Source organism: Pistacia vera, unplaced genomic scaffold (genome assembly GCF_008641045.1).
Source record: "Pistacia vera cultivar Batoury unplaced genomic scaffold, PisVer_v2 Contig906, whole genome shotgun sequence".
In the NCBI taxonomy this organism is placed as follows: domain Eukaryota; kingdom Viridiplantae; phylum Streptophyta; class Magnoliopsida; order Sapindales; family Anacardiaceae; genus Pistacia; species Pistacia vera.
In genome coordinates this window covers 238155-264307 of record NW_022196786.1, presented here as the reverse complement: position 1 = coordinate 264307, position 26153 = coordinate 238155, and the positions used below count along the sequence as shown (strand labels likewise).

At 37.1% G+C, this 26153-nt stretch overlaps 1 protein-coding gene and 1 pseudogene across 2 annotated transcripts in view; both read right to left on the bottom strand.

The window, feature by feature from the left end:
• Positions 1–17415, bottom strand: part of LOC116119771 (sugar transporter ESL1-like) — a 54254-nt gene extending 36839 nt beyond the window's left edge. The window contains exons 1-18 of one of the 2 annotated variants that reach the window (XM_031405700.1): positions 17149–17415; positions 16114–16176; positions 15671–15760; positions 15530–15589; positions 15330–15395; positions 15176–15241; positions 15014–15089; positions 14867–14931; positions 14664–14756; positions 14502–14582; positions 14334–14418; positions 14195–14238; positions 14049–14111; positions 13905–13964; positions 13728–13781; positions 13554–13613; positions 13355–13469; positions 13048–13265 (exon numbers count right to left, since the gene is read on the bottom strand). In XM_031405700.1, the coding sequence (XP_031261560.1) occupies positions 13138–13265; positions 13355–13469; positions 13554–13613; positions 13728–13781; positions 13905–13964; positions 14049–14111; positions 14195–14238; positions 14334–14418; positions 14502–14582; positions 14664–14756; positions 14867–14931; positions 15014–15089; positions 15176–15241; positions 15330–15395; positions 15530–15589; positions 15671–15760; positions 16114–16176; positions 17149–17334 (1455 nt within the window). In that variant the 5' untranslated portion in view covers positions 17335–17415 and the 3' untranslated portion in view covers positions 13048–13137. Of the gene's footprint in view, positions 1–13047; positions 13266–13354; positions 13470–13553; positions 13614–13727; positions 13782–13904; positions 13965–14048; positions 14112–14194; positions 14239–14333; positions 14419–14501; positions 14583–14663; positions 14757–14866; positions 14932–15013; positions 15090–15175; positions 15242–15329; positions 15396–15529; positions 15590–15670; positions 15761–16113; positions 16177–17148 lie in introns of those variants that run through there. The other variant, XM_031405701.1, reaches the window with a different exon arrangement.
• Positions 17416–20051: 2636 nt separating this feature from the next.
• On the bottom strand, positions 20052–25831 carry LOC116119769 (annotated as a pseudogene).
• Positions 25832–26153: the final 322 nt, after the last annotated feature.

Sequence of the window (26153 nt, the reverse complement as noted above, 5' to 3'; positions counted from 1 at the left end):
ATGAATTGTTTAATTTTTTGTGTTCCATTTAGTTGTCCTTTGATTGTTAGTTAATATTTCTTTTTAGGTTGTTGCGTAATTTCATTTTTACTTTGTTTATTTTATTTTCATTTTATTTTCATTGGAATAGTTTCATTTGTGTTGTTTTTTATTTTGCAGGAAAATGCAATTGGGAAAACGCTTCAGCTTGTCGTGAGCATTGAAGATCCTGCACGTCCGATTGTGAAATCTCTAACCTTGATTTTTCTTTTATCCTAGGATTATTTTGTCCTTTGTATTAAATTCTTTTAGGTTGCATTGATAAATTTAGTTTTGATTAAATTTTGTTGTGTGAAATTATTGAGTATAGTTTCGTTAGATTTTAGATTTGTTTAGTTTTGTTTGTTTCGTGTGTTAGTAAAATTTGTTTTTAGGTTTTGCATTTAGTTAATTTTCTTTGCATTGTTGTGCGGTGCTTGGTTGAGCCTTTGTGTGTTGTGGTTGTGTGAATGCAAACTAGAAGGTCTTTTAACGAAGAGTTATTACCTTTGAATCTTGAAATTAACGCACATTGTAAGAAGAATAGAAAACAAGCACGTAGGATGGCTGACTAGGATGAACCCGCACATGTGCCTAGCCAACATTTCGCACCTACCACCTACACTTCAGCCTATGTATCTATATCCCCAATGTCCAGACACAGCACTACGAGATCAAAAATAGTGTCATCCAATTGTTGCCAAATATTATGGATTTAAATGAGAAGCCATACAAAACACTTAGATGAATTTTTAGAGGTTTGCTCTACAGTTGACTTCAACATATGAGATGAAGTGGCGTGCGCTAATTTTGTTCCCATTTTCACTTAAGGATCGAGCCAAACAGTGGCTCAATTCTTTAGCAGCGGTCCATTATCTCTTGGACCCAAATGCAAGAAGGATTCCTAAAAAATATTATCCTATTGGTAAAAACCAACGCATACGACGAGCCATTACTAGTTTCGCTCAACTGATGGCGAGGAATTTTATGAGAGTTGGGAACGTTTGAAGGAAATGCTTAGGAAGTGTCCCATCATGCAGTCCCTAGGTGGTAATTAGTTCGTAGTTTATGACGGACTGACCGAGAGGCATAGGAATAGGTAGACGCTCTTATAGAGGAACATTATGCACAAGGACGCGAATGAGTTAGGCAACTCTTCGAGACCTTAAGTGAAAATTCAATGCACCACATTTCTGCATCTAAAATGCCTATCTCAGGGCAGCCATCCAAGAAGGGTGGCGTGTATGAGGTGTCACGGTTAGATGACATTAGTTCCAAGTTAGAGGTGTTGGCCCCACGATTTGACCAGTTTGTATCTATCAAGAGCAACCCTCTACACAATCATCTCAGAAGCGAACCAGGATATTTTGCCATGCACTCCACTCTGACCATCCAGTTGAGGAACCTGCCCCTGACCCTTTGAGGAGCACAGTGCAAGTTGCACAAGGCTTCTAGAGACGGAGCGATCGTACTCGACACATACAATCCTGGTGGTGAACCACCTAATTTTTCATAGAAGCCATAACCACCTCAGAATGTCCCTAATAATATGCCATACAGGAACAATCCTCCAATTGCAAGCAATTATAGGGAGCAACCTTCAATCCAACCACCCATCCAACCTAGGTTCTACCTCTCATTCAGCAGCCTACTCCAGTATTAGTTCACTAGAATCAATGATGGCTCAAATGCTCCAAACCATGCAGGAACAAAAAGCCAACATGAATGCTAGGTTCAGGATTTAGAGCAGAATACCCAACTTCTACATTCCCATTCCCAATCCATTAGTAAGCTAGAGACCCAGATTGGTGCAAATAGCCGAGCAGTCAATAGGAGGGAACAAGGCCAATTGCCTAGTCAAGTCATAGGTAACCCTAGTGGTTCTTCTCACAGAGAGAGTTTTCCGAACAAGCTAAGGCCGTGATGACTCTTCGGAGCGGCCAAGAGCTTATTAGGCTGAGAGGGAAGTAAAAGTCCAGGGTAGAGAAGAGGAAAGTCTAGGTAGAGACCAAGCCAAAGAGAGTGAGAGTGAGCCTCTTGTAGTAGTATAGTGTTCAAAGACAGTAAGGAAAAAGTTAGGGAGAATGAACCATCCCCTGCATCGTACATACCGAGAGCACCCTTTCCTCAGTGCTAGAGCCCCCAATGTTTCAAATATAGGAAAAGCGCTAGGATGGATGAAAGATTGAGGTTTAAGCAGGGTGATTAATTCACCGTATGATGACATTAAGCAAGTACCTGCTTATGCCAAATTCCTCAAAGAATTGTGCACACAAAAGAGGAAATGAAATCTACACCACCTAAGACTGTACATTTACCGGAAAATGTAAGTCGGTTGTCTCAAACCGATTCCCCCGAAGTTAAGGATCCTGGAGCTCCTATTATTTCTTGTGTGATAGGTAATGTCACGATTGATAGAGCACTCTTAGACTTAGGGGGGCGAGCGTGAACTTATTACCCACTTCCGTGTATGAACAGTTTAACTTAGGTGAGCTCAAGTCGATAAAGTCATATTACAGTTAGCTGACCGATCGGTCAAAATGTAAGGGCCTAATTGAGGCGTGTTAGTTAAGGTTGAGGAACTATATTTCGGTGGATTCTTGTCTTAGACATGGAGTATACGAGCACTGGAAGTATGCCACCGATTATTTTAGGGAGACTTTTCTAGCAACGGAAAATGCTTGCATTAACGTAGATCTGGGATAGAAGTGTCTTTGGGGAATAGGAAATTGAGACTTAAGTGTTTAATGCTGGGTTAGGACCAAGCGTGAGGACGATAACGAGTGTTTCATGGTTGATGCTATTGACAGTCTAGTGGAGGCTCACGCCTCACAGATGTTATGTGATGATGCATTTACACTCTTATGAATCCATTTGTTAGGAGATATCTAGCTTTTGTGTCGTGTCTGGATTCAGGAGGTTAGTGCGTTTATAGCTAGGTCGCCCACTCTAGAGCGTCGACCTTGGAACATCAGTATGAAACCTTACCACCTTTGTCTAAGAACGACACAACCAAGGTCCATTGGTCTCCACCAGTCTTAGAGTTGAAAGCCTTGCCTGACTCTAAAGTATGTTTTCCTAGGACCAAACAAGACCTTACCGTGATCATTGTCGCCAATTAGATAGTGAGCAAGAAGAGAGATAGTGGCGTCTTGATAGAACATAAGGAAGCAATCGGTTGTCGGTAGCCGATTTGTGAGGATTAGCCTTTTGGCATGCATCGCATATTTGTGAGGAGAATGCTAAACGGTGCATGAGCTCAAAGAAGGTTAAACCCGAACATGAAGGAGGTGGTGAAGAAAGAGGTGATCAAATGGCTTGAGCGAGTATCATTTACCCTATATCGACAGCCAATGGGTGAGTCAACCCATGTTGTACCTAAGAAGAGTTGCCCACCGTTGTTGAAAATGAAAAAGGTGAGCGAATTCCTACCCGTAATCCATAGGATGGAGAGTTTGCATTGACCATAGGAAGTTCAACCTAGCCGCGAGGAAAGATCATTTCTCGCTCCCATTTATTGACCAAATCCTAGAAAAACTTGCAGGGCAAGTTCTATTGTTTTCGGATGGCTATTCCGGATATAACCAAGTACCAGTTGCCCCCGAAGACCAGGAAAAGACCACGTTAACATGTCCTTTTGGCACGTTTGCCTTTCGTCGCATGCCCTTCGGGTTGTGCAATGCACCAGCACATTTCAAAGGTGCATGTTATCGATATTTTCTGACATGGTGGGTCAATTCCTTGAAGTCTTCATAGATGATTTTTCTGTGTTTGGTACATCTTTTGATGATTGTCTCGAAAACTTGAGTTGGTGTTAAAACGTTGCAAAGAGACAAATCTTGTTCTTAGTTGGGAAAAGAGCCATTTCATGGTTCAAGAGGGAATTGTCTTAGGTCATGTAGTTTCCAAGGAGGGGATATCAGTGGATAAGGCAAAGGTAGAGTTGATTTCTCAACTACCCCGCCTTCATCGGTCAAACAAATTAGATCTTTCCTAGGCCATGCAGGATTTATAGGCGTTTCATCCAGAATTTTAGCAAGATCTCCAAGCCTTTGTAGATTGCTTGCTAAAGTGTGTCATTTGTTTTAATGACTCTTGTTTGATTGCCTTTACCATTTTGAAGGAAGCGTTGACCACAGCACCATCACTGCAACCTCCTGATGGAACTACCTTTCGAAGTGATGTGTGACGCGTGGACTATGCCATTGGTGCAGTCCTTGGCCAACGTGGAATAAAAAGCCCGTTGTGATCTATTAGCAAGCAAGACCCTCTCGCGCTCAATGTAATTACACCACCACGGAGAGAAAGAGTTGCTTGCAGTAGTGTTTTCCCTTGATAGTTCCGGTCTTATCTTCTTGGGTCTAGGATAGTTGTCTTACAGACCACGTTACAGTTAGGTATTTGTTAGCCAATAAGACACTAAGCCTAGACTAATTCGATGGATTTGTGTTGCAGAGTTTGATCTAGAAATCAAAGATAAATAGGGTGTAGTGATAATGTGATCGCCGACCACTTGTCTAGACTCTTTACAGAGTTTGTCCCTGGTCAATGTTTGAAGAATCTTTTCCGGATGAGCAATTGTTTGCGATATCCCAATCCAAAGCACTTTGGTATGCCCATATAGTCAATTACTGGCCGTAGGACATTACCATTAGGGTGGACCAAAACTCAGAAAGATAATTTCTTTGTAACCATCAAGCATTATTTTGGGAAGACCTGGACCTTTTCAGGGTTGTGCAGACCAGATAGTTAGGAGATGTGTTCGACCACAAATTAGTAGTGTACTTGCATTGTCATTCTTATGCTTGTGGTGGTATTATAGTGGCAAGATGACCGCTTAAAGGTCCTCCAGTGTGGTTCTATGGCCCTCCTCTTTCGTGATGCATTCTTTTATTGTCGTGCTTGTACTTCAGGTCAAAAAGTAGGGAATATTGGTAGAGAGATATGATGCCCCTGAATCCTATTTTGATGTGTGAAGTGTTTGATGTGTGGGGTATTGATTCATGGGTCCATTTCCCTCATCTTTTGGCTTTGAATATATCTTGTTGTAGTTGATTATGTGTCTAAATGGGTAGAAGCCATTGCCACTAGGACCAATGATCATAAGGTAGTCGTTCAACTTTGTTCAATGCACATCTTTAGCCATTTCGGTCATCCACGCGCCATCATCAGTGATGGTGGCTCCCATTTCACAATAGGCATTTTGGCTCACTATTGAAAAGTACTCAATCACCCATAGAGTTGCCACACCTTATCACCCTCAAACTAGTGGACAAGGGGAACATGCTAATAGGGAAATTAAGACTATAGAGAAAATGTACGACCCGACGTAAGGATGGTCAATGCGTCTGAATGATGCCCTTTGGGCCTATCGAACCGCATATCGTACCCCTATTGGCATGTCTCCCTATCGGTTAGTTTTTGGGAAAGCATGCCATTACCTGTAGAACTTGAACATAGAGAATATTAGGCCACAAGGAAATTCAATTTGTATGACCACAGCCGGTGACATAGGAAACTCCAACTTTCGGAGTTAGATGAGCTAAGACACGAAGCTTATGAGAACTCTACATCTCTAAAGAGAAAACTAAGCTTTTCACGATAAACACATGTTAGGAAGTCATTCTCTCCTAATCAAAAGTGGTGTCTTAACTCTAAGCTTCGCCTCTTTGGGGAAGCTTCGGTCACGATGGGATGGCCTTTTTATTATTCTTAATGTTTCTTCACGGAGCTGTTGAAATCCGAAACCCAAAAACGGGACAAGTTTTTAAGGTGAATGGCCAAAGAACTTAAACCTTATGCGATGGCATTAATGATGGAGAGGTGATTGAGGAGTGGTCTTTATTAGAACCACATGCATGTCAGTGCACTGAGTCGGCTGAAGACTTTAAACTTAGCGCTTGTGGGGAGCAACCCACCTTTGTAAATATGTTTTTATTGCTTTATGTTTTGTGTTTTTGTCTTCGCAGGATGTCATGTTTGGAAAATCATTAACTAGTCCAAGGCTACGCTTACACATGCTCCACAAACTCCGTGGTGACAACCCCACCATGTTCCTCAGGTTGTATCTCTCCACCTTATATGCTGTTTTGTTAGATTTCTTGTTTCTCAAATATGTTGGACATTTTTGTTATGATCATATTGCCATTTGAGATCATTGATGCTAAGTTGGGGAGGATGTTTGTAGTTGGGTCATTGAGGACAATGACATATGAAGTTGGGGAGTGTTGATTTGATTTTATATTTTTGTGAAGTGTTGTTGATAAGACTTTTGTGGAGATTGTGATATTTTTGTGAAGTGTTGTTGATAATGCTTTTGGGAGAGTGTGCTTAAATTTTTGTGGCATGATGATGTTTTTGTTGAAAATAGTTGAATTTATCTTGAAGTCCAAAAGTGGTTAAAGTGAACTAAAGTGAGTTATTTTTAAAAATTTCATGAATTCATGCATAATTACCATTTTAGAAGCAATTAAAGTGCTAGCTGAAAGGTTTGTGAGGTTTTTGAAAAATTTTTGTGCAACATGGTTTTAAACATTGAACTATTGGTTATGTTTTGTGCTAGGTTTGTCCATAATTGTGGTTAGACACTGTTTTGTAAAGGTCATGTGTTTTAGTGTTTATGCAAGTCTCCCACATACTTTACATGCCCATGGAGTAAATTTTCATTTATTATCTTGCGTATGTTAAAAGTGCTTATGCAAGTCTCCAAGCTAGATAACATTTTAAAATTTGGTTTTGATTTGTAGCCTAGTTGACTCGAGTGAGTACGCCGAGGGGTGTTCTACACCTAATCCCCTAAAGCTATCTAGCTGAGAGCGGTGGCCTAAAGCTCGTTACATGGGTCCTCTAGAAAGCTTAAAGGCATTATATAAATCATGAGCTTTATAAGAAATAAAGAAATAAGTCTTGACTTGTAGCCTAGTTGGTTCGGGTGAGTAAGTTCGAGGAGTATTCTACACTTAGTGTCCTATAGCCATTTGGTGTGGAGTCATTGACCTAAAGCCCGTTACACGGACCTTCTAGAAAGCTTAAGAAGTTAAGACAAGAAAAGAAAAAAAAAAAAAAAAAAAGGTGATGAATGAAAAAGAAATTATATGTCAAAATCTTGTGGAAAATGAGCATTATGTTGCGTGTACATAAGTTGGGGAGTTTTGCATGACATTTAACATTGTGATAGTATGAAATGTGTGTTTGAGAAGCTTGAATGGAGATAGGCAAATCTTGACAGAAACTTTAGGTCTTTATTTATATTGTGTTATTTACTTGTTATGTTCAAATTCTTCACTTTACCTTTTGGAATGTCTTGGTTGTTGATGAATATGGTGTGTATGGTTTTGTGAGAATGTTGAAAGAGTTCCTTTAACTTTACTCGAGGACGACCAAGAGTAAGTTGGGGAGTGTGTTAGAGTCATGAAAGTGACTCTATTTTGGTGATAAAAATACCCATGTGTGATTAAATTGAAGTATATTGAGATAATTAAAGAATTTATAAATTTATTCACAAAAATCGCTTCCTAAATTTTTTCTTATGAATTTAACGTGTTTGGAATGATTTTGGAAAGTATATGAGTTGATATTAGATTGTGGTTTATGGATTAGGGTGATTTGTCTCATTTATGCTGTTTAGGGGGTAAAATGTCATGTTTTAAGGGGCTGATTTTGTCACTTTCAATTATACAGGGACCAAATTGATATTTACAATTTGTTCTATAAAAAGAAAAATGCAGAGCGTGTTCCAGGGGGCTGTTCATCATATTTCCAGCGACCCTTCACCTTCTCCAACAAGCTCCGGGCTTATTCCTTTTCGACGACTTCGGCTCCTTACTCCGGTCACAATCACCTTCATCACCACTGTGAACCAAGCAACACCACGCGGCGTTTCATCTTCCCACCGTGTCGTTTCGTCTTCCCAGCCAGTTTTGGCTGTTTTTCGGCGACGTTCCAGCTCCCCAAGGGTCGATCTCCCTTCCCCACAGCAGGATCTACACTTCCCAGCTTCAACCACCGCGAAAACCGTCGGAATCGCGATTTTGCCACCGCGCCTCTTCATCTTCCAGGCTAGATCCTGCTCATTTCCGATGACTTCTCACCTCCCCAGGACCTGATCTGAACTCCCCATCACCAGAGTTTCCATCGGGACCTTTGGATCCATTCCACCACCTTTCCGGAGACCGCCGGAAAATTAACGGTTTCTGGCGAAGTGCCGCTGTTGTATTTTGGGCTATCCGTGGTCGTTTTCGCCCCTTCTTGCATCATATCACTGTCGTTACCTCCTATGCCATGGTCAGCTCCGTTTCCACCGTTTCAGCTCTCACAAACACATGAGCGGCTAAGCTCCCGGTTGTCTGTTACGGCATAGGCGAGATCGGGATTGACTCACGACTCTCTCATCAGCTCTCGACTAGTTGGATGAGCCCGATTATAGGACATTTGGTAGTATTGTGCTTCGGATTATATTTGTTTTCGTTTCATGATTGATTTCGATACTTTAATATGATTTGAGCATAGTTGTGATGAATATTGTTGTCCATTATGATTTAATGTTTTCATAGAACTTGCTGAATGATAAACGTTGGTTTGGAATAATTAAATGATGATGTTGCTTTTCATTACTTGCATCGATTTAATTGAGTTGTGTTCGGATTTAATTTAATTTACTATTGTTGCGTTTATTGTGAAGTTGGTTGATTGGATATTAGTGTTGACAAATGTATTTGTTAATCGCGTACCAACTAGTGGTATTGCCTTGTAGCATTTATCGACGTTCAATGATAGTCTTTAACCAATCGAACTTGAGTGATCGGGTGAGACAAGATAGATTATACCTAGAGTGTCGGGAAGCCATTTCATTGATTTACCTGCCTTGTAGGTTTAGGGGATCGTAGAAGGTGGAGGAGAAATGTGTGAGTCGGTCTCGTGTCGAACAAAAACCGTAACGGCAACATTTTTATATAAAGTCTTTATTTGTTTTAATTTCACTATTTCATTATTTGCATTTAGTCTATTTAGTTTCATTAATTCATTGCCAATTTCATTTCCGCTACTTAAAATACATTAGGTTGTTGGTCTTGCTCCCTGTGGATTCGATCCTGCTTACCACTACTACGGTATTTAGGTTTAATTTTTAGACCGTGATGATTGGTCTAACAGCTTGTAGTTGAAACCTTTGAGGGCTATGTGGCCCAATCGGCATGACCAACTTTGTAGTTGAAAATATTTGATTGAAGCTGGAGCAGTGACATGCATGACATTCATGTTTTCAGCAAAGAGCCAAATGGAGAGTCAATATGTATGATGTGCATGTGTTATGGACTAAATGAAAAGTGAGCTAAATGGAAAAATGGGCTGCATGTATTTAAGTAATGAGCCAAATAGAGAAAGATTTAACCAAATAGAGTGGTAGTTAAAAGGTGATAATGACACATACCTTTCCCTTTCAAGTGCTGCCACCCATGCTTGCTGGACCGAGTAGAGAGAGTGGTGTTACTTTCTATGTTGGAGTTAAACCAGTTGAAGTTGAGTGGGCACGTGATTCACTTTTGGGCTGAACCGAATGGACACATTGATATTGTATGTGCAGACCCAAATATCATTAAGTGGACTACTCATGTTGTTTAGTGGTGCTAAGTTGCAGTGGGGAGTGGAAAGTTTGCAAACAGCGGGGAGCATGAGGGCTTTTGTGACAGGTGTGCTGGAGATTGTGATGTGAAGGTGGTTTGAGTTGATATGTATTGGTTGGGAAGGGGCGATGGTTCGAGTTTGGAGTTTTGGAATACAGTGGGGTAAGGAGATTAGGCGAGAGTGGGTGGCGTCACTTAAGCAGGTTTTGTCTGGGGGGTTTCTCTTCATGTTTGGTAGATGACTTTGGGTGTTTTGAGAGGATTACTGCTGTGTTTTTAGGATTTAACTATGTGATTGGAGAAGCTGTTAGGGCGATTTTAGGAGAACAGGTGGATGGGTTTTGGGTTTTAAAGTGGTGGCAAATCTCCGTGAAGTTGAATTGGGATTGGATCAAGGTTGATCGAGTTTTGAGTTACCTTCTAATGGGGCGGAGGTCCTAGAGATGCTGGTGTATTGCGGCATTTTCTTGAATGAACAAATTGACTGGTTTTATGGCGGTTAATGCATTGCAAAGCTCTGATGACGGTGGCGGACCACCTGGTGATTGAAGTGAAAAGGCACGTGTAGAAAGGTTAGAGACAGAAGCTATTGCCTTATCTGAACAGAGGGTTAAAGAAGAGAGATTGTTGAAGCAAAGTCAATGAATCAAGTGGTTTAGGAACACCACTTTAAACTCTGACATATTATTATTCTATTATTAATTTAGAACAATAATATGAGCTTCAAGGTCTTATACTACCCACTTAATGGATATAATATAAAATAAATTACGATATGCCGAATAGATATAATACGGCATGTGAATAGATAAAGCAAACGAAGAAAAATAAAGAAAAAAAAATTCTTATCGTGATGGGATTTTCTGATTAACATTGTCAGTCAAAAGGAGTTTCGTGTCACCTCCCATGTTGTAGTCGTCGTTGGCAGATGATTGTCAGGGCCCCACGGTGGGCGCAAAACTGTAGATGCAAAAAATCTACCGTCATGAAAATAAGGTCTGATCCCGTGAGGTTGAGGCCACTAACAATCCGCTAAACCCGCACACATGAAAGGGCAAGCGTGAAGCTTCCGGAAAACACCGGGGTGGTGTTTGCCGTAGGCACTCCGACGCTCAAGTCAGCAAAGCTGAAAGAGATTATTTGATAAGAATTAAGGAGATGAAGAATTACTAGGAGTCTTGTCGGAAGCTAGAACTACGGTGGAGGCGTCGGGTTCTTGGGAGCAAGAATTTAGAGCAAATAAATGGTTTTGAGTAGTGAAGATTGACTATGGGAGATTGCATGCCTAATGAGAGGGCAAACCTCTGTTTTTACAGTGAACCCAAGGGTTTGGAATCCTAGTAGGACATTTAGTCCTCTTTTTTGGGAGATAATCCTTATTAAGAAAGAAATATGATTTCTTGACCTTATTAGATTAAGTTTAATATTTTAAATAAGATTTGGAATCTTAGTAGGACACTAAGTCCTGTTTTTGGAGATAATTCATATCATGAAAGAGTTATGATTTGTTGACCTTATCAGATTAAGTTTAATAGTTTAAATAAGATTCGGAATCTTAGTAGGATACTAAGTCCTATTTTGGAAAATAATCTCTATCATGAAAGAAATATGATTTCTTGACCTTATCAGATCAAGTTTAATAGTTTGAGTAAGATTTAGAATCTTAGTAGAAGAGGAAATAGAATAGGATTCTGATTTCCTATTTATAGACTGTTGCAGGCTAATGAGCTGAAACCCAGTTTAGCTTAACTTATAGAATAACCCAACTCATAGAGTGGGTAGTTTACAAAGTGATTTTAAATGTAGGTCCAATCAGGATTAGGTTGAGGCATTGGAGCGTGATATGTTTATTTCATTATTAGGTCTTATTAAGCCTAAGATGATTTTTGGCCCAAACAAATAGCAACCCAAAATGTGACATGAATTGATGTACCAAATACAATGCAGTTCATCACACAACAAAATCTAGCGTTTATCTTTTCACAGAAAAAAAAAAAAAAATTAATTAATTATTTCCTGTATTTCTTCTAGAGTTCGTCCTTTAGTCTCTGGAACCATCTTTGCAACGACAGTCGAAAACAACCGTTGCCAAGTCAACTCCTGAGAAATGAGAAAGGTTCCTGCAGTAATGTGGAAATTTGTGAGCTTTAATTATTAACCTATGTTGTGTGTTTCTGTGTCAGACAGAGAGAGAGAGAGAGGATAACCTGCAGAACTCCTTCCACCATAAAGTTGAAAGTATAAGTCATAAGCCAAGAGATTGACCAGTTGATTAAAGTCACCAGGCTTCCAGCTGTGGCCTTAACGTTTATCGGAAATATCTGAAATGGAAACACTTCCCTAAATTCATGTTATAATCCAGGGGATTCCTGCCATGCCTACAGCGTTAGCTACACAAAGCTCCTGTTGTAGTAGTGATTATTTGATGCACAATTTGTTTACATGTTGCTTGAAAATTCAAAAGCAAATAATTTTTTTTTTTTTTGGGTTACGAGTGATTATTAGTAAGCTAATAAATATCAAATCAGGAGTGAACTTCTCCATATGGGGAATTTCCTGTCCATTAAATTAATCTAGATTTTTATAAATGAAATTTCATTAACACTCACCTACCTAACTAACATTAACACCAAAACTGTTGAAATGTGGAAAATTTTAGGACAAATCGGAATACCAGGATACAATAATTTAATACTTGTATATTAATTTAATTATAATTTATATATATATAACTTCTTGTGTGTGTATATATCACACACACAACAAGTTATATATAACCCTTAAAACCGAAACAAGGCATATTATATTATATATGATTATTTGACAGGAAGCAAGATTCATTGTGGAAGAGTAATATTTGACAAAAAATATGTCATGTAATAGACTATTTTTTGTCTTATGAAGAAACAATTATTCCTTCGAAAGGAATAATTATTCATTTTTAATAGAACAGTTATTCCTTATGAATAAACGGTCGTTCGTCCTTAAGGAAATATCGTTCATCTCTAAGAAACGATCGTTTATATTTAGTCAAAATCGTCAGTTTATGTGGTAGTATCAACTCTACCACTACGTTAAGGTTGTAAAACAATATTGTGAGATTGAATTGTAAAGATAATATTTTTGTAAATATAATATTTTTGTTCCTAATATTTCCTATAAACATCAAGGGTTCAGCACGAGACCTTGTGACATTAGTTCCTTGGTTATGCGCTTTTCTTTCTACTTACACTTTCAATTTATGATGCAATAGAGTACGTCTGGTAACTAAATACTTACATGGGCCAAAATTTGGACTGGGCTCTGTCAGGCCCAATAAAAAAATGACCACTTCAATGTCCAGTATACGGCCCAGTGCCATTCGGCTTGAGCTGATGGAAAATCAAATATAATTATCATTAATGTTTCAATAATAGAAATGTAATGTATACTCACGGTAGGATGTGATCATACACCAAAGACGATACAATTTTGCACATATAAAGATCTGGCACTTATCTTATAACAAAAAAGAAGTACTAATTGTTAACTGTATTTCTTCTAGCGTCCGTCCTTTAGTCTCCGGAACCATCTTTGCTATGAATATAACAGTTGCCAAGTTAACTCCTGAGAAAATGAAAAATGTTCCTGCAGCAGTGTGGCAAATTCTGAGCGTTTATTTCTAACCAATGTGTGTGTCTGAGGCTTTTGAGAAAGAGAGAAAGAGAGAGGATAACCTGCAGAGCTCCATTCCATCATAAAGTTGAAAGTGTAAGTCATAACCCAAGAGCATGACCAGCAGACAAAGGTCACCAGGCTTCCAGCTGCGGCTTTCACATTCATAGGAAATATCTGAAATGGAATATATCCCTGACTATATGCTTTAAACCTTGTTTAATATAAATTCCTGTGAATAAATTTGAGAAGGTTATTTACCTCAGACATTATAACCCAGGGTATTCCTGACATGCCTACAGAGTTAGCTACACTAGCACCCTGTTGTAGTAGTCATTAGTTGACACAAAATTTGTTAATATACTACTAGAAATTTATATAGACTTGTAGAATCAGCAAGAACTATTGGATTTTTTTTATTTTTTGATGGATTACCACTAAGCTTACAAGCACCAAAATAGGAGTGAGCTCCTCCATGTGGGGAATTTCCTGTCCACCAAAATACTCTACATTTTTAACAGAAATTAAAAAAAAAAATGGCTTATGGAAATAACAAGCAAAATCAATAGTAAAGAGTAAAGTAGAATGAATGTTTAATAGGATTTTGTTAACCTGGAAACAGAATGCCAATCCCATAACGAAGAAACAGATGCACAATCCAGCAACTGAAAACTGCAAATATTTGGTAAACATTGTTTATTCAACTGTTGATGAACAACATGAAATATTTGAAACAAATTTTTCTGCCATTCTAACCAGGAGGAGTGGTCTTCTTCCTGCTTTATCCATTAATAGAACTCCAACAACAGTTGCTGGAATCTGCCGACAATATGTATTCATAGTAAGAAATACAATAAGGAGAATCCAAATTTGAGATGAGAATTAAAAAGTCTAGTGACTACCGCTGTGATAGATACTATTGTACTTCCAAGGCTAGTGGAAATACCTATGGAAAAATCAGATATTTGAATTAGTAATCTCTTTTCCTGTCCATTATATTATCTGTATGATTGATAAGACCAAATCCTGTAGGATAATTACCGGCTTTTTCGAATATACTGGCAGCATAATATGCCATGCCACTAACTCCTGCTAGTTGTTGCAGGAACATAAGGCCAACTCCAATCTAATGAGTTTTAATTCCATTGATATATCAGGAAAATCATGAAACTGAAAGGTGACAGAATGAGTCATATTTGGGACGCTCACAATGAGTGAATTTGCATATCTCCTCTGGAACAGCTCCGAAAATCTAGCTCCCGATCCCTGGTGAAAGGTTTCCAAATTGTCCTACAAAACAATTTAAATTACTTGTAATTCCCTCAAGGTGAAGTTGAAGTCTCCATTAAAAAGATGAAGTGGTAAACAAACTCTAATATCAGCTGCTTCTTGAGAAATATCAGAAATTTCTCCCCTGAGACGCTGCAGAGTCGTTTCAAACTCCTTTTCTCTTCCAACTTTTACCTGCAAAAACAATACGCATTTATCCTTTGTACTTAGAACTCCATTATCGCTTTACATATACTACAGAAAAATCAAACTGCTTTCCCTACAATATGTTGAATTGAACTCACCAGCCATCTAGGAGACTCAGGAATGAAAAATAAAGTTACAATTTGCAACAGGCATGGAATAGCACCTGCAGAAAAATGAGAAAGTTAATCAAATTTTTTATGAACTTTCAAATTAAAGTAAAATAATATAGCAGGGAAAGTTATTACCAACTAGAGCCAATGTGCGCCAAGAAATGTCATTTCCAACCATGTATACGAGTGAAAAGCCGCATGTATTCATCAACTGTACACTTAAGAAATTAGAAGTCCGCAGTATGCACTCAACAAACAACCTATTGACTGAATTTTTTGTATTATAGTTTATGTTACATGAGAGAATGCAGTAAATACTCCCCGGAGATCTTTTGTCGTTATTTCTGCAATATATACAGGTACCTGTTTTGGATTAAAGAATGCAATTATCATTCTGTGCCAAAACTAAATGATCAAATATGAAATAAAAAGCATTAATTTGTTAACTTGCCACATAAGAAATAAGTCCAATTCCAAACCCTATAGAAAGTCTTCCCAAATCCAGCCACAGAACATCCTTGCAAATGGTAGAATTAAACATCAATTCCATAATCATCTTACTGATACACTAATGTAGAAAAAAGATTACATAAAGCATTTGGTGAATGAAGTATAGTTATGAAAAAGGACAGAAGGGAAAAAGAATTAAACCTTCCCGAAAGCGATAGCAAACCAACCAAAGGTACAGAATATATCAGAGAACAACATGGCCTGCTTAATGAGATGAACAAGTTACATAATGGAGAAGAATGGTTGAGTTTTACAGATCAGGGAAACTTAAATAAGACTTACAACTCTCCTGCCAAGTATATCAGCTATCCTGCCACTTAATATGGCACCAATCATTCCTCCAACAGTCATTATTGAGCCAAAAACTGAATACTGCACAATTCATGATCAGGGGAAGCATGAAAACAAACTAGGGAATTAATGCAGTCCAATGCAGAAGAATTTATGAGTTTATATGATTTTGAAATTGACAAGAAGAAACAAGATGACATATGTAGCATAGCATTATATTTGAAGAAACAGAAATGTTGATGCATGTTAAATGAAAATATTCCAATACATTCGGCTTTCATACAGGAACTATAGTTTTAAGCTAATGTCGAATATATTCTTTAAACTATATGAGGATAACTTTAATATAATTGTATATAAAATGGTTTGATTTACTCTGAATAATGAAAGGAAACAAGGGTGATTTTGGAGAAATGGAAACAATTAGTACTAACAGCTGCAACTGACAAGCCCAGGTCTTCCATGATGCCAGACTCAGCTGGTGATGAGTAACCCACCTGCAAAACAATCACAAGCCATTAGTTCCAGTAAAAGTGGGCTGATTGTGTGGCTATGCTGTCATATTTTACTAGCTGAATGATCCACATATGAGGCCTATTGATGATGGACTAAACCTGTATAGGTCCAATGATGAATGACCCAATTACCGATCCCAGTCCAAATTTTACTTGAACACAATTTTGGACTTGGGAGAAGTTAGAATGGGCTTATACGAAGTCTTCATCTTTTCTTAAGTCAATTAAAGATTGTTAATTTCACTAGGAATTTTCAGAAAGTAGTGTGGGACTTTCAAAAGAGTAAACGACTTTTTCCCACCCAAGGTTTCCCTCGATGCTTTTCACCCAAAAAGTTTCAAAATACCACTTTCTCACTCAAAGTTTATATTCTGTTAATATCCAAAGTACAGTTCACTTTCTTAGTCCGTGTTCGGCAATTTATCAAGAGCCAGGATACCAGGGGTTTGGTAGAATGGAGGCTAGTGGATCGAATGGTGGTGACCGATTGAATATTCGCCGTCAAAACCAACTAGAAATCAACTAAAAACAAGAAACCCTAGCTTTGCGGTGGCCGACAATCGACTAGAAATCATGTGCCAAAGTAAGAGTGGTTTTGTAGAAAAGAGACTGAATGTTCAAATGATGATGACAAAGAGAATTTTCGTCATCAGAATTGGCTTTGGGTATGAATGGAATATAAACTTTGGGTGAGAAAGTGATATTTTGAAACTTGTTGAGTGGAAAAGTTCATTAAGGCAAACTTTGGGTGGGAAAAAATGTTTACTGCTTTCAAAAGTCATATTCATTGATAAGATAGAAACACATGATTATGTCTTAATAGTTATATCCATCACGAATTTTCATGTTTATTCTGACCTTGCATGTTCATGTAACAACATAAAATGAACATCTATATTCCTAAGTAGTAAGTCCTAGCTACGCCAATATATATATAGAACTTGTTCTACTTACAGCAAATCCATAGCAGAAGAAGCCACAGACAGCCACCAAGGTGCTAAACACAAGCATTGCCGTCACGGATGAACTGCTGGGTGGCGGGGACGGCAACCGCGTGTTGCTAAAATCAATTCCCGTGCCATTTGGCTTTGATTCAAGCAAAGTTGCCTGCAGTCCTCCTTCCAGGTTTTGTCTCTCCATCTCTTACTTGCCGTCTCCTGTTTTCTTCATGAAAAAGAAAGAGAGAGAGATGAGTGTTATTCAATCTAGCTACGTAAATTCAAATTCTTAGCAGTTAGCTAAAATGTTATAGGCTTTTAACTATGTAATCTTTTTATCAATTTTTTTATATATTTCCGGTAAGGTTATTTGTCAAACTTTGCATAGAGCCATTTGAGTAACACATTTATTAGGTTTGGTACTTCTCCAATCAAAGAAGCTATTCCATCTTTGCTTACAATCTTGGTAAAGAAATTAAGTGAATTATTTAAAAGACTTGACTAATTAACCGCTTTGATTTTGAAACCTTACCTACCTAACCAGCACTAACACTCAAACTGTTGAATCGTGGAAAAGTTTGAGATATAAAACGGAATACCAGGATACAATAACCAATTACTTTTGTATATTTAATTATAATTTATATATCTATAAGACTACAACAAGCTATATTTAACCCCTAAAACCAAAACAAGGCATATTATATTACACATGATTATTTCACAAGAATCAGGGATTCAATGCAGAAGAGTATTTGGCAAACAAGATGCCTTGAAATAGACTATATTATTTAACATTCATATGTGCACATAGGGGTGAGCATGGGTAAAAGGTAAAACCGAAACCGATGGGTACCCACCCATCTACTGGTTTCAAGTAGGAACTAGAACTAGCCCACATATGGTCGGTTCTGGTTCCAAATTGGGTGGAACCGACCCTGTGCGGGTCGGGGTCCGGTTCCACTCACAACCGCCAAAGAGAGGCCCAAGTCTTGCATGATACCAGACTCAATAGGTGATGAATAGCCCACCTTCAAAACAGTCACAAACCATGTATTCAAAGTGAGAAAATGACACAATTAACTATATCTATCCAATTATTTCTTAAAACACACTTTAGGATTTGGTAGGAATGAGAAAGGATTCTATGTACCCTCATCTTCTTTTGAGTCAACTAAGATTGTAAGCTGAAAGCTACTAGTTATTAAATATAGATTTTAATATTTGGAACACGAATTCTTCATTATTGATTCTATTGATATTTTTGTCAAACTTATGTTAGGGTGACACATTTTGCCAAGTGGCATTTTCTCTCTGTTGTTTTGCCCATCAAGCTTATTTTGATTCATGATATTCTTGTGTGACCTAACTTTACATTTGTCACAATTTTCTTATGTGATCCTAAAAAGTTGTAAGGCTTTGTCTGTGGTCTCCCAAAAAAGAGAAAAGATATATTTATGGTCCAACAAAAAGTTGGAATTCTTTTTGTCCTCTACATGTTCAGCTATGTCAAACTTATGTCTTTTGCTTTTCCATTTCGTGTGTGCGCACACTTTTTGGTTGTGCTAACATCGCACGTCTAACTCATTTTTCATAAGTTATGTTTTTATCTTTATCAGCTGAGATATTTTTTTTTTTTTTTCGCATCTTTTATGTTGTCATGAGCACCACCTATAGGTGTCCCAATATCCTCTTATGGTTCAGGGAAATAAGTTTTTTCCCTTTTTGGTTGTGGTCCCAAAAGATAGATTAAATCTTTTCTATTTTTGGACCAATATATGTCTACCCTTGTTTGCTGACTTGGCAAGAATTGGGGAGCATGAAATTGGTCTATATCTTCTTCATTCTTGCTCATTTGTGAACTAACCTTTATGTTTGTTTTTGCCTTGTGCCTTGAAACTTTCAGAGAGTTTTTTCCTTGAAGGTTCCCCATATGTTTTTGTGCTAAAAACTTATCATCCTTCATCTTTCTAGAGCTAAAAGGAAGTTCATCTTCTTCCTTGTTTGTTTTTCTTTTTGAACCTGAATATCTATTTCGTTGGTGCTCTAAACTTTTCAGAAAGTTGGTCTTAGTTAGGTTCTTTTATATGGGTTTGTGCTAGAAACTTTCTTGTTTATCTTCATTGTTGAATGGCAGCTAGAACGTGGTTCCTTTGTTGATGCTGGAGCGTGTCTTCAATGACTGAAGCTTGGATGGAGCTCAAGCATTTTCCAGGAGTGAACCTGGTGTGAAGAGATCTGTGATGCAACAAGACATTAGAGATTCAGAGTGTGGTGCTAAGTGTAAAGTTAAACAGAAAGTTCTTTTTACTATATCTTATATCAACTTTGAACTATATCTTGTAATGTTTGTTGATTAGTGGATTTGCTTCGATTTGAACGAAGTCCCATGGATGTAGGCTAAAAGTGGATTTAGCCAAACCATGTATATACTGGTGTGCTTTACATTTACAACTTTTTATTATTTGTGATTTGTTCTAACTTGACTTGCTTAAACAACTTGGTAAATCATTTCATTGCGTCTTTAAAAATGGATACCTAAACATTAAATAGAGTTCACAAACCCTGATAGATTCAATGCAGTTGAATGGTACTATTGTTCTACTTACAGCACTTCCATAGCAGAATAATCCACTGAGAGCTACTAAGGCGCTAAACACAAGCACAGTTGTAATTGAGGACTTGTTTGGTGGCAGCAACAGTGATGACTGCGTGTTGGTGCAACTGTTGAGTAGTGACGAGCTTACAGATTACATTACTCTCTGAAAAGATTAACCTTCATATCCTTAGGCACTTCTGGTTTCAGCCTCTATTCTCGTGAGGCTATTGTCCATTACTATTAAATTGCATAAAAGGGAAATATTTGGATTTTACTAATTTGTTTTTTTATTTGAAAATAATAAAAAATAACATATTACGATTGTTAGAATTCTAGGGTTTACTAATAAACACTTCCAGCCCTAATAGCACAATCAATAGTCGAATTGATTAACCAAAACAAAGAAATAAGCAAGCAAAAAAGAACACAGAACACGGCCGATTATAATGGTTCAGCTTTGTAGCCTACATCCACTCTCCAAGGCTCAAAATAGGGTATTTTTATTACTCAATCACTAAAAATGTACAATGGATGAATAAAGAAATAAGAAGAATACAAAAGAAGGAACACACCTAAATTGAAAACCCTAGGTTTTGCAATTGAGATTTGCCTTCTCTTCTGCAGCAATCACACTTAAATACACAAACATCCTTCTCTAAATCAGCCGCCACCTGTCTTTGATTTTTCCATAACTGTGAGATGGGAAACAATCCAGAAGATTCTTCAGCCATGTGTTTTGAGAGGCAAAGAGAGATGAAAGGCTTAGCAAGAGTCAAGGATCGAAGGACACGACATACAACTTGGTCCAGGACAAAACGACGCCGCATTGCTCCTTTGACTCTTTATAATAAGAGTTGACTTCTACCGTGGAAAATCATGAGCCACATCAGCACAATGATAATCGATATATAATATGAGAGGCTGGAAACAATCTGTTAAACAAAAAAGATTTTGCTTTTCTTGAACAATAATTTTTTTCTGAGAGTAATAATCTGTAAGCACATCACTACTCAAGACATAGCGACAGAAACAAGGTTTCTGAATACAATAAAATATATAGCACTGCATTCTGAAAATGTGAAATGAATTGATACACCAAATACAATGCAGTTTATCACACAGAAAATTCCAGCATTTATCTTATCACAGAAAACAAAAACTAATTAATTGTTTCCTGTATTTCTTCTAGAGTTCGTCCTTTAGTCTCTGGAACCATATTTTCAACGAAAACAACAGTTGCCAAGTTAACTCCTGAGAAAATGAGAAAGGTTCCTGCAGTAATGTGGAAATTTGTGAGCTTTAATTATTAACCTATGCTGTGTGTTTGTGTGTCGGAGAGACAGAGAGAGAGAGGATAACCTGCAGAACTCCATTCCAGCATAAAGTTGAAAGTGTAAGTCATAAGCCAAGAGATTGACCAGTTGATTAAAGTCACCAGGCTTCCAGCTGTGGCCTTAACGTTTATCGGAAATATCTGAAATGGAAACACTTCCCTAAATTCATGTTATAATCCAGGGGATTCCTGCCATGCCTATAGCGTTAGCTACACAAAGCCCCTGTTGTAGTAGTGATTATTTGATGCACAATTTGATTACATGTTACTTGAAAATTCAAAAGCAAATAATTTTTCTTTTTTTTTGTTGGGGGGGTTATGATTGATTACCAGTAAGCTAATAAATACCAAATTAGGAGTGAACTTCTCCATATGGGGAATTTCCTGTCCATCAAATTAATCTAGATTTTTAGAAATGAAAAGCAAAATCAATCGTAAAAGAGTAGAGTGGAATGAATGTTTAAGAAATTCAGAAAACCTGGAAACAGAAGGCCAATCCCACAAGGAAGCAAAATAAGCACATTCCACCGGCTGAAATCTGCAAATATTTTAGGAAAATTTGGTTTTAGGTTTGTTGAAATACAACATGAAATGTTTAAAAGAAATTCTTCAGCCATTCTAACCATGAGGAGTGGTCTTCTTCCAGCTTTATCAAGCAATAGGACACCGACAACTGTTGCCGGAAGCTGGAAAAAGTATTTTTACTTGATAAGAAGTACAATAAAGAGAATTTTGAATTCGCTTATAAGATTCTAGCTAGCTACAACCTGTATGATGGCCATTGCTGTGGTTCCAATGCTAGTGGAAAAACCTGTGGTAAAACCAGATATTGGAATCATCCATTTCTTTAAATTTTCACTGTATGATCAATCATCAAAAATAAGATAAACAAAATGAAGGATTAATTACCAGATTTTTCAAATATGGTACTAGTATAGTAGACCATACCACTAACCCCTGCTAGTTGTTGTAGGAGCATAAGGCCAACGCCAATCTATACAGATTTTTAATTGCATTGAAATATCAGGAAAACTTGTGAAACTGAAAGGTAACAGATTGATTTATATTTGTATAGGCTCACAATCAGTGAATTTGCATATCTCCTTTGGAACAAATCTAGCCATCTAGCTTCTGACTCTTGTTGAGAGGTTTCAATGTGATCCTGCCAATCAGAAAATATTACTTATAGTTCCCTTCCCTCTAGATGAAGTGGAAGTCTCCATTAAAAATTAAATAATGTTGAGAAAATAATACTCTAATATCAGCTGCTTCTTGAGAAATATCAGCATTCTTTCCCCTGAGGCGCTGCAGAGTTGTTTCAAACTCCTTCTCTTTACCTTTTTTTTCCTGCAAAAATTGTATTTGTTCTCTCCACTAAGAAATCGATTAACGTTCAATTATTTCATGATCTCCATATGCTAGAGCAAAACCAATATGTATTTATACATTGTCCATCAAAATAATCCAGCATTAAATTAAATTTTTCAGTGTGTTGAATTGAACTCACCAGCCATCTAGGAGACTCAGGAATGAAAAATAAAGTTACAATTTGTAGCAGGCATGGAATAGCACCTGCAGAAGTATAACAAAAAGCATCAATTTTAACTGAACTGCTTTCAGATTGAAGTAACACAACACAAGAAACAAATTCATTACCAACTAGAGCCAATGTGCGCCACGAAATGAGATTTCCAATGAAAAATACCAGTGAACAGCCGCATGTAGTCATCAGCTATATATACACTTAAACAAAAATTAGAAATCTACAGTTAAAAAACAACCCTATTGATTAATTGTTTACATTTTGGTTTATGTTACCTGATTAAATGCAGTAAATATTCCTCGAATATCTTTCGGTGCTATTTCTGCAATATACACAGGTACCTGATTTGGATTAAAGAATCCAACCATCATCAAGTGACACAAGTAAATGATCAAAGATGAAATGAAAAATTAAGCATTTGTTATAACTTACCACATAAGTAATTAGCCCAATTCCAATTCCTATAGAAAGTCTTCCCACATCCAGCCACAAAGCATTCTTGCAATGCAACAAGAATCAAAATATCAACTTCATAATGATTTTACTGACACACTGATACTGAAATTGAATAGGATGCCTCTGATGCAGCTAGAATATAAATATCATAGCTTCAAAATTAAAATCACCAAAGCTTAGTGTAATTGAGGAGAAGGACTGGAGGAAAAAAGAATGAAACCTTAGCGAATGCGATAGTGAACCAGCCAAAGATACAGAATATTTCAGATAACCACATAGCCTGTTTCATGGGATGAACAAGTTACATACTGGTGAAGAATAGTTGAATTTTTTTACTTTGAATGGGAGAAACTTGGAGGGCTTACAGGTCTCCTGCCTAATATATCAGCTATCCTGCCACTTATTATGGCACCTATCATTCCTCCAACTGTCATTATTGAACCAAAAACTGAATACTGCAGAATTCATGATCCGGGTAAGCATGAAATCAAATAAGAATATCAATCCAATGCAGAAGACTTTATAATTTTAAGTTGATAAAATGTTAAGATTGGAAAGGAGAAACAAGATAGTTATGTAACATTGCATATTATTTGAAGAAACAATATTGTTTATGCATGTTAAATAAAAATATTCCAATACATTTAGCTTTCACACAGAACCATTGTTGAATATATTTCTCACTATAGTGATCACGTTGTTTTTTTTTTTTTTTAATGATCATTATTAATATTAGAGTAAACGACTTTTTTCCACCCAAATAATGGTTTAATGACATTTTCCTACCTACAAACATTTAAAATACTACTTTTCCACCCATATAACACCTTTTAATGACACTCTCTCACCTACCCCACCAATCGTCGGCTGATTCCGATATCATGGTGACCCCAAACCATCATCATTCTCTTCTCTGATTATCACTCACTAAACCCTTCAAACCTTACTCCTGTCAACCATGTCAATCTTCGGCAATAGAAAGATTAGGGTTTGCACAGCCGTCCTTTTCAAGTCAAATTATGACCAATCACAACTACCAAAATCCAACCTTTCACTATCAAAAGACTCACTGGCCTTCCTTCTTCAAAACCCCAACAAAATGGATCGAGTTTGCTCTCCGTTTGCCGCTGAATCAGGAAGTGTATTTTTTTTTTTTTTTTTTTTTGATGAGAAAGTTATATTTTAAAAGTTTGTGGGTGGAAAGTGTCATTAAGCCATTATTTGGGTGAGAAAAAATCATTAACTATTAATATTATGATAGATCATATAATATTATTTTTGTATAAATTAGTTTGACTCTTAGATTTAACAACAAAATGGCAAAAAAAGGTAATAAAGAGAGGTTGAAACAATTAGTACTAACAGCTGCAACAGAAAGGCTCAGGTCTTGCATGATGCCAGACTCGGCAGGTGATGAGTAGCATATCTGTAAAAGAATCACAAACCGTTAATTTTAGTAAAAGTCAGCTGATCATGTGGCTATGATTTCATGAAATAAATTCCATATTGAGTAGCAGAAGAAAGATCCACATATAGATATCAGGCCTATTGATGGTGGCCCAAAGAGTTGGTTTTAGAGTTTAGACTAATCTCTATGGATCCAATGACCCAATTACCCACAGAGACAAGACAATGTTTCAAAATGGGCTCCATATGACCGCCTCTTCTTCTCAAGTCAAACAAAGACTGTTCTCTTCAGGAATTTCGGATTTTTCTGAAGAATTCCCTTTTTTTTAAAGTGAAACATCACACTCAAAATATTATATTATATATTCTATTCTTTATGTTAAAAATTAAAAGTACAAATATGATTTTTGACTGAAAAAAGAAATTCCCTTTGAAAGAATATTAAAAGAAATTTCCTAATATAATTTTTTTTTTTTGGTAATCAGGAGTATCCGAACACCTCAACTAATTCTCTAGGACTTGAAACTAAATATAATTTCCCTTTTCAAGTATCTGAAATCATGATTTAACCTGCATCATCGTTCTTATGTTAAGTTTTCTGTTATTTAACTGATACATTCTATACTTAATTTGTTAAATTGAACAGTGAAAGTCAAACTGATTACTAATAATAAGGGGTAAACTATTATTTCAGATATCTTAGAAATGGTCTAATGAATATGAAATACTTTGATTATCAGAAGCATAAGCTCCGAAATATTTAGAAAAAACTTAGAATTAGAATATAAAACGATGCAAATGAACATTAAATTCAAGTCCTGGCCTGGCCAGGCCAGGCTGATATATACTACTTGTTCTATCTACTTACAGCACTTCCATAGCAGAAGGAGCCACACACAGCTACCAGGGTGCTAAACGCAAGCACCACCGTGATAAATGAACTGCTCGGTGGCGGGCCTGAGGGCAACGGAAACGGTGATTCTGTGTCTCTGAAATCAGCTCTGGTGCCATTTGTACGAGGCTGTGACTCAAGCAGCAGTCCTTCTTCCAAGCTTTGTCTCTCCATTCTTCTCTACAATCTTGAAAGACAGAAAGAAATAGAGAAATAAAGAAATGAATTAAGAAGTGAGTGCTCTACGAATATTTATATGACTAAAACTATAAATTCCATTATCTCCATTCTGTTCAATGATTGCTACTATAGCTTTCAAGGACAGTAAAAACCCCTTAAAGCGATTTGGTATGGGAACTTTTTTCTTTTTCTAGAGTTTTATGAGTGGGGGATAAAGTGAATTATATGTAATCCTGTGGACTAATAAAGTATACTATACAGTAATCCAATATATATCTACAATGAACCTCTTGAACTTGATCTTAAAGACTGCAATGAATATTTTTCGGTTGTGTATATTAGGCAATATTGTCCGTTTCCATCAATCAAATGAACTATTCAACGTTGCTTTGAATCTTGGCAGATGAACAGTAAGAAAGTGAAAGTTACTTGACTAAATATTTTATACATTCTTTAATGCAAATCGATGACTTTACCAAATATGGAGAGATCACGGGAAAAATCCTACGAAAGCTGAGTCAAACTGCTTTGATTTTGAGACCTCACCCACTCGAAAACCTAATATTAAACAGTAAATGTTGAAACGGGGATAAAAAAAATTCGAAGTTTCA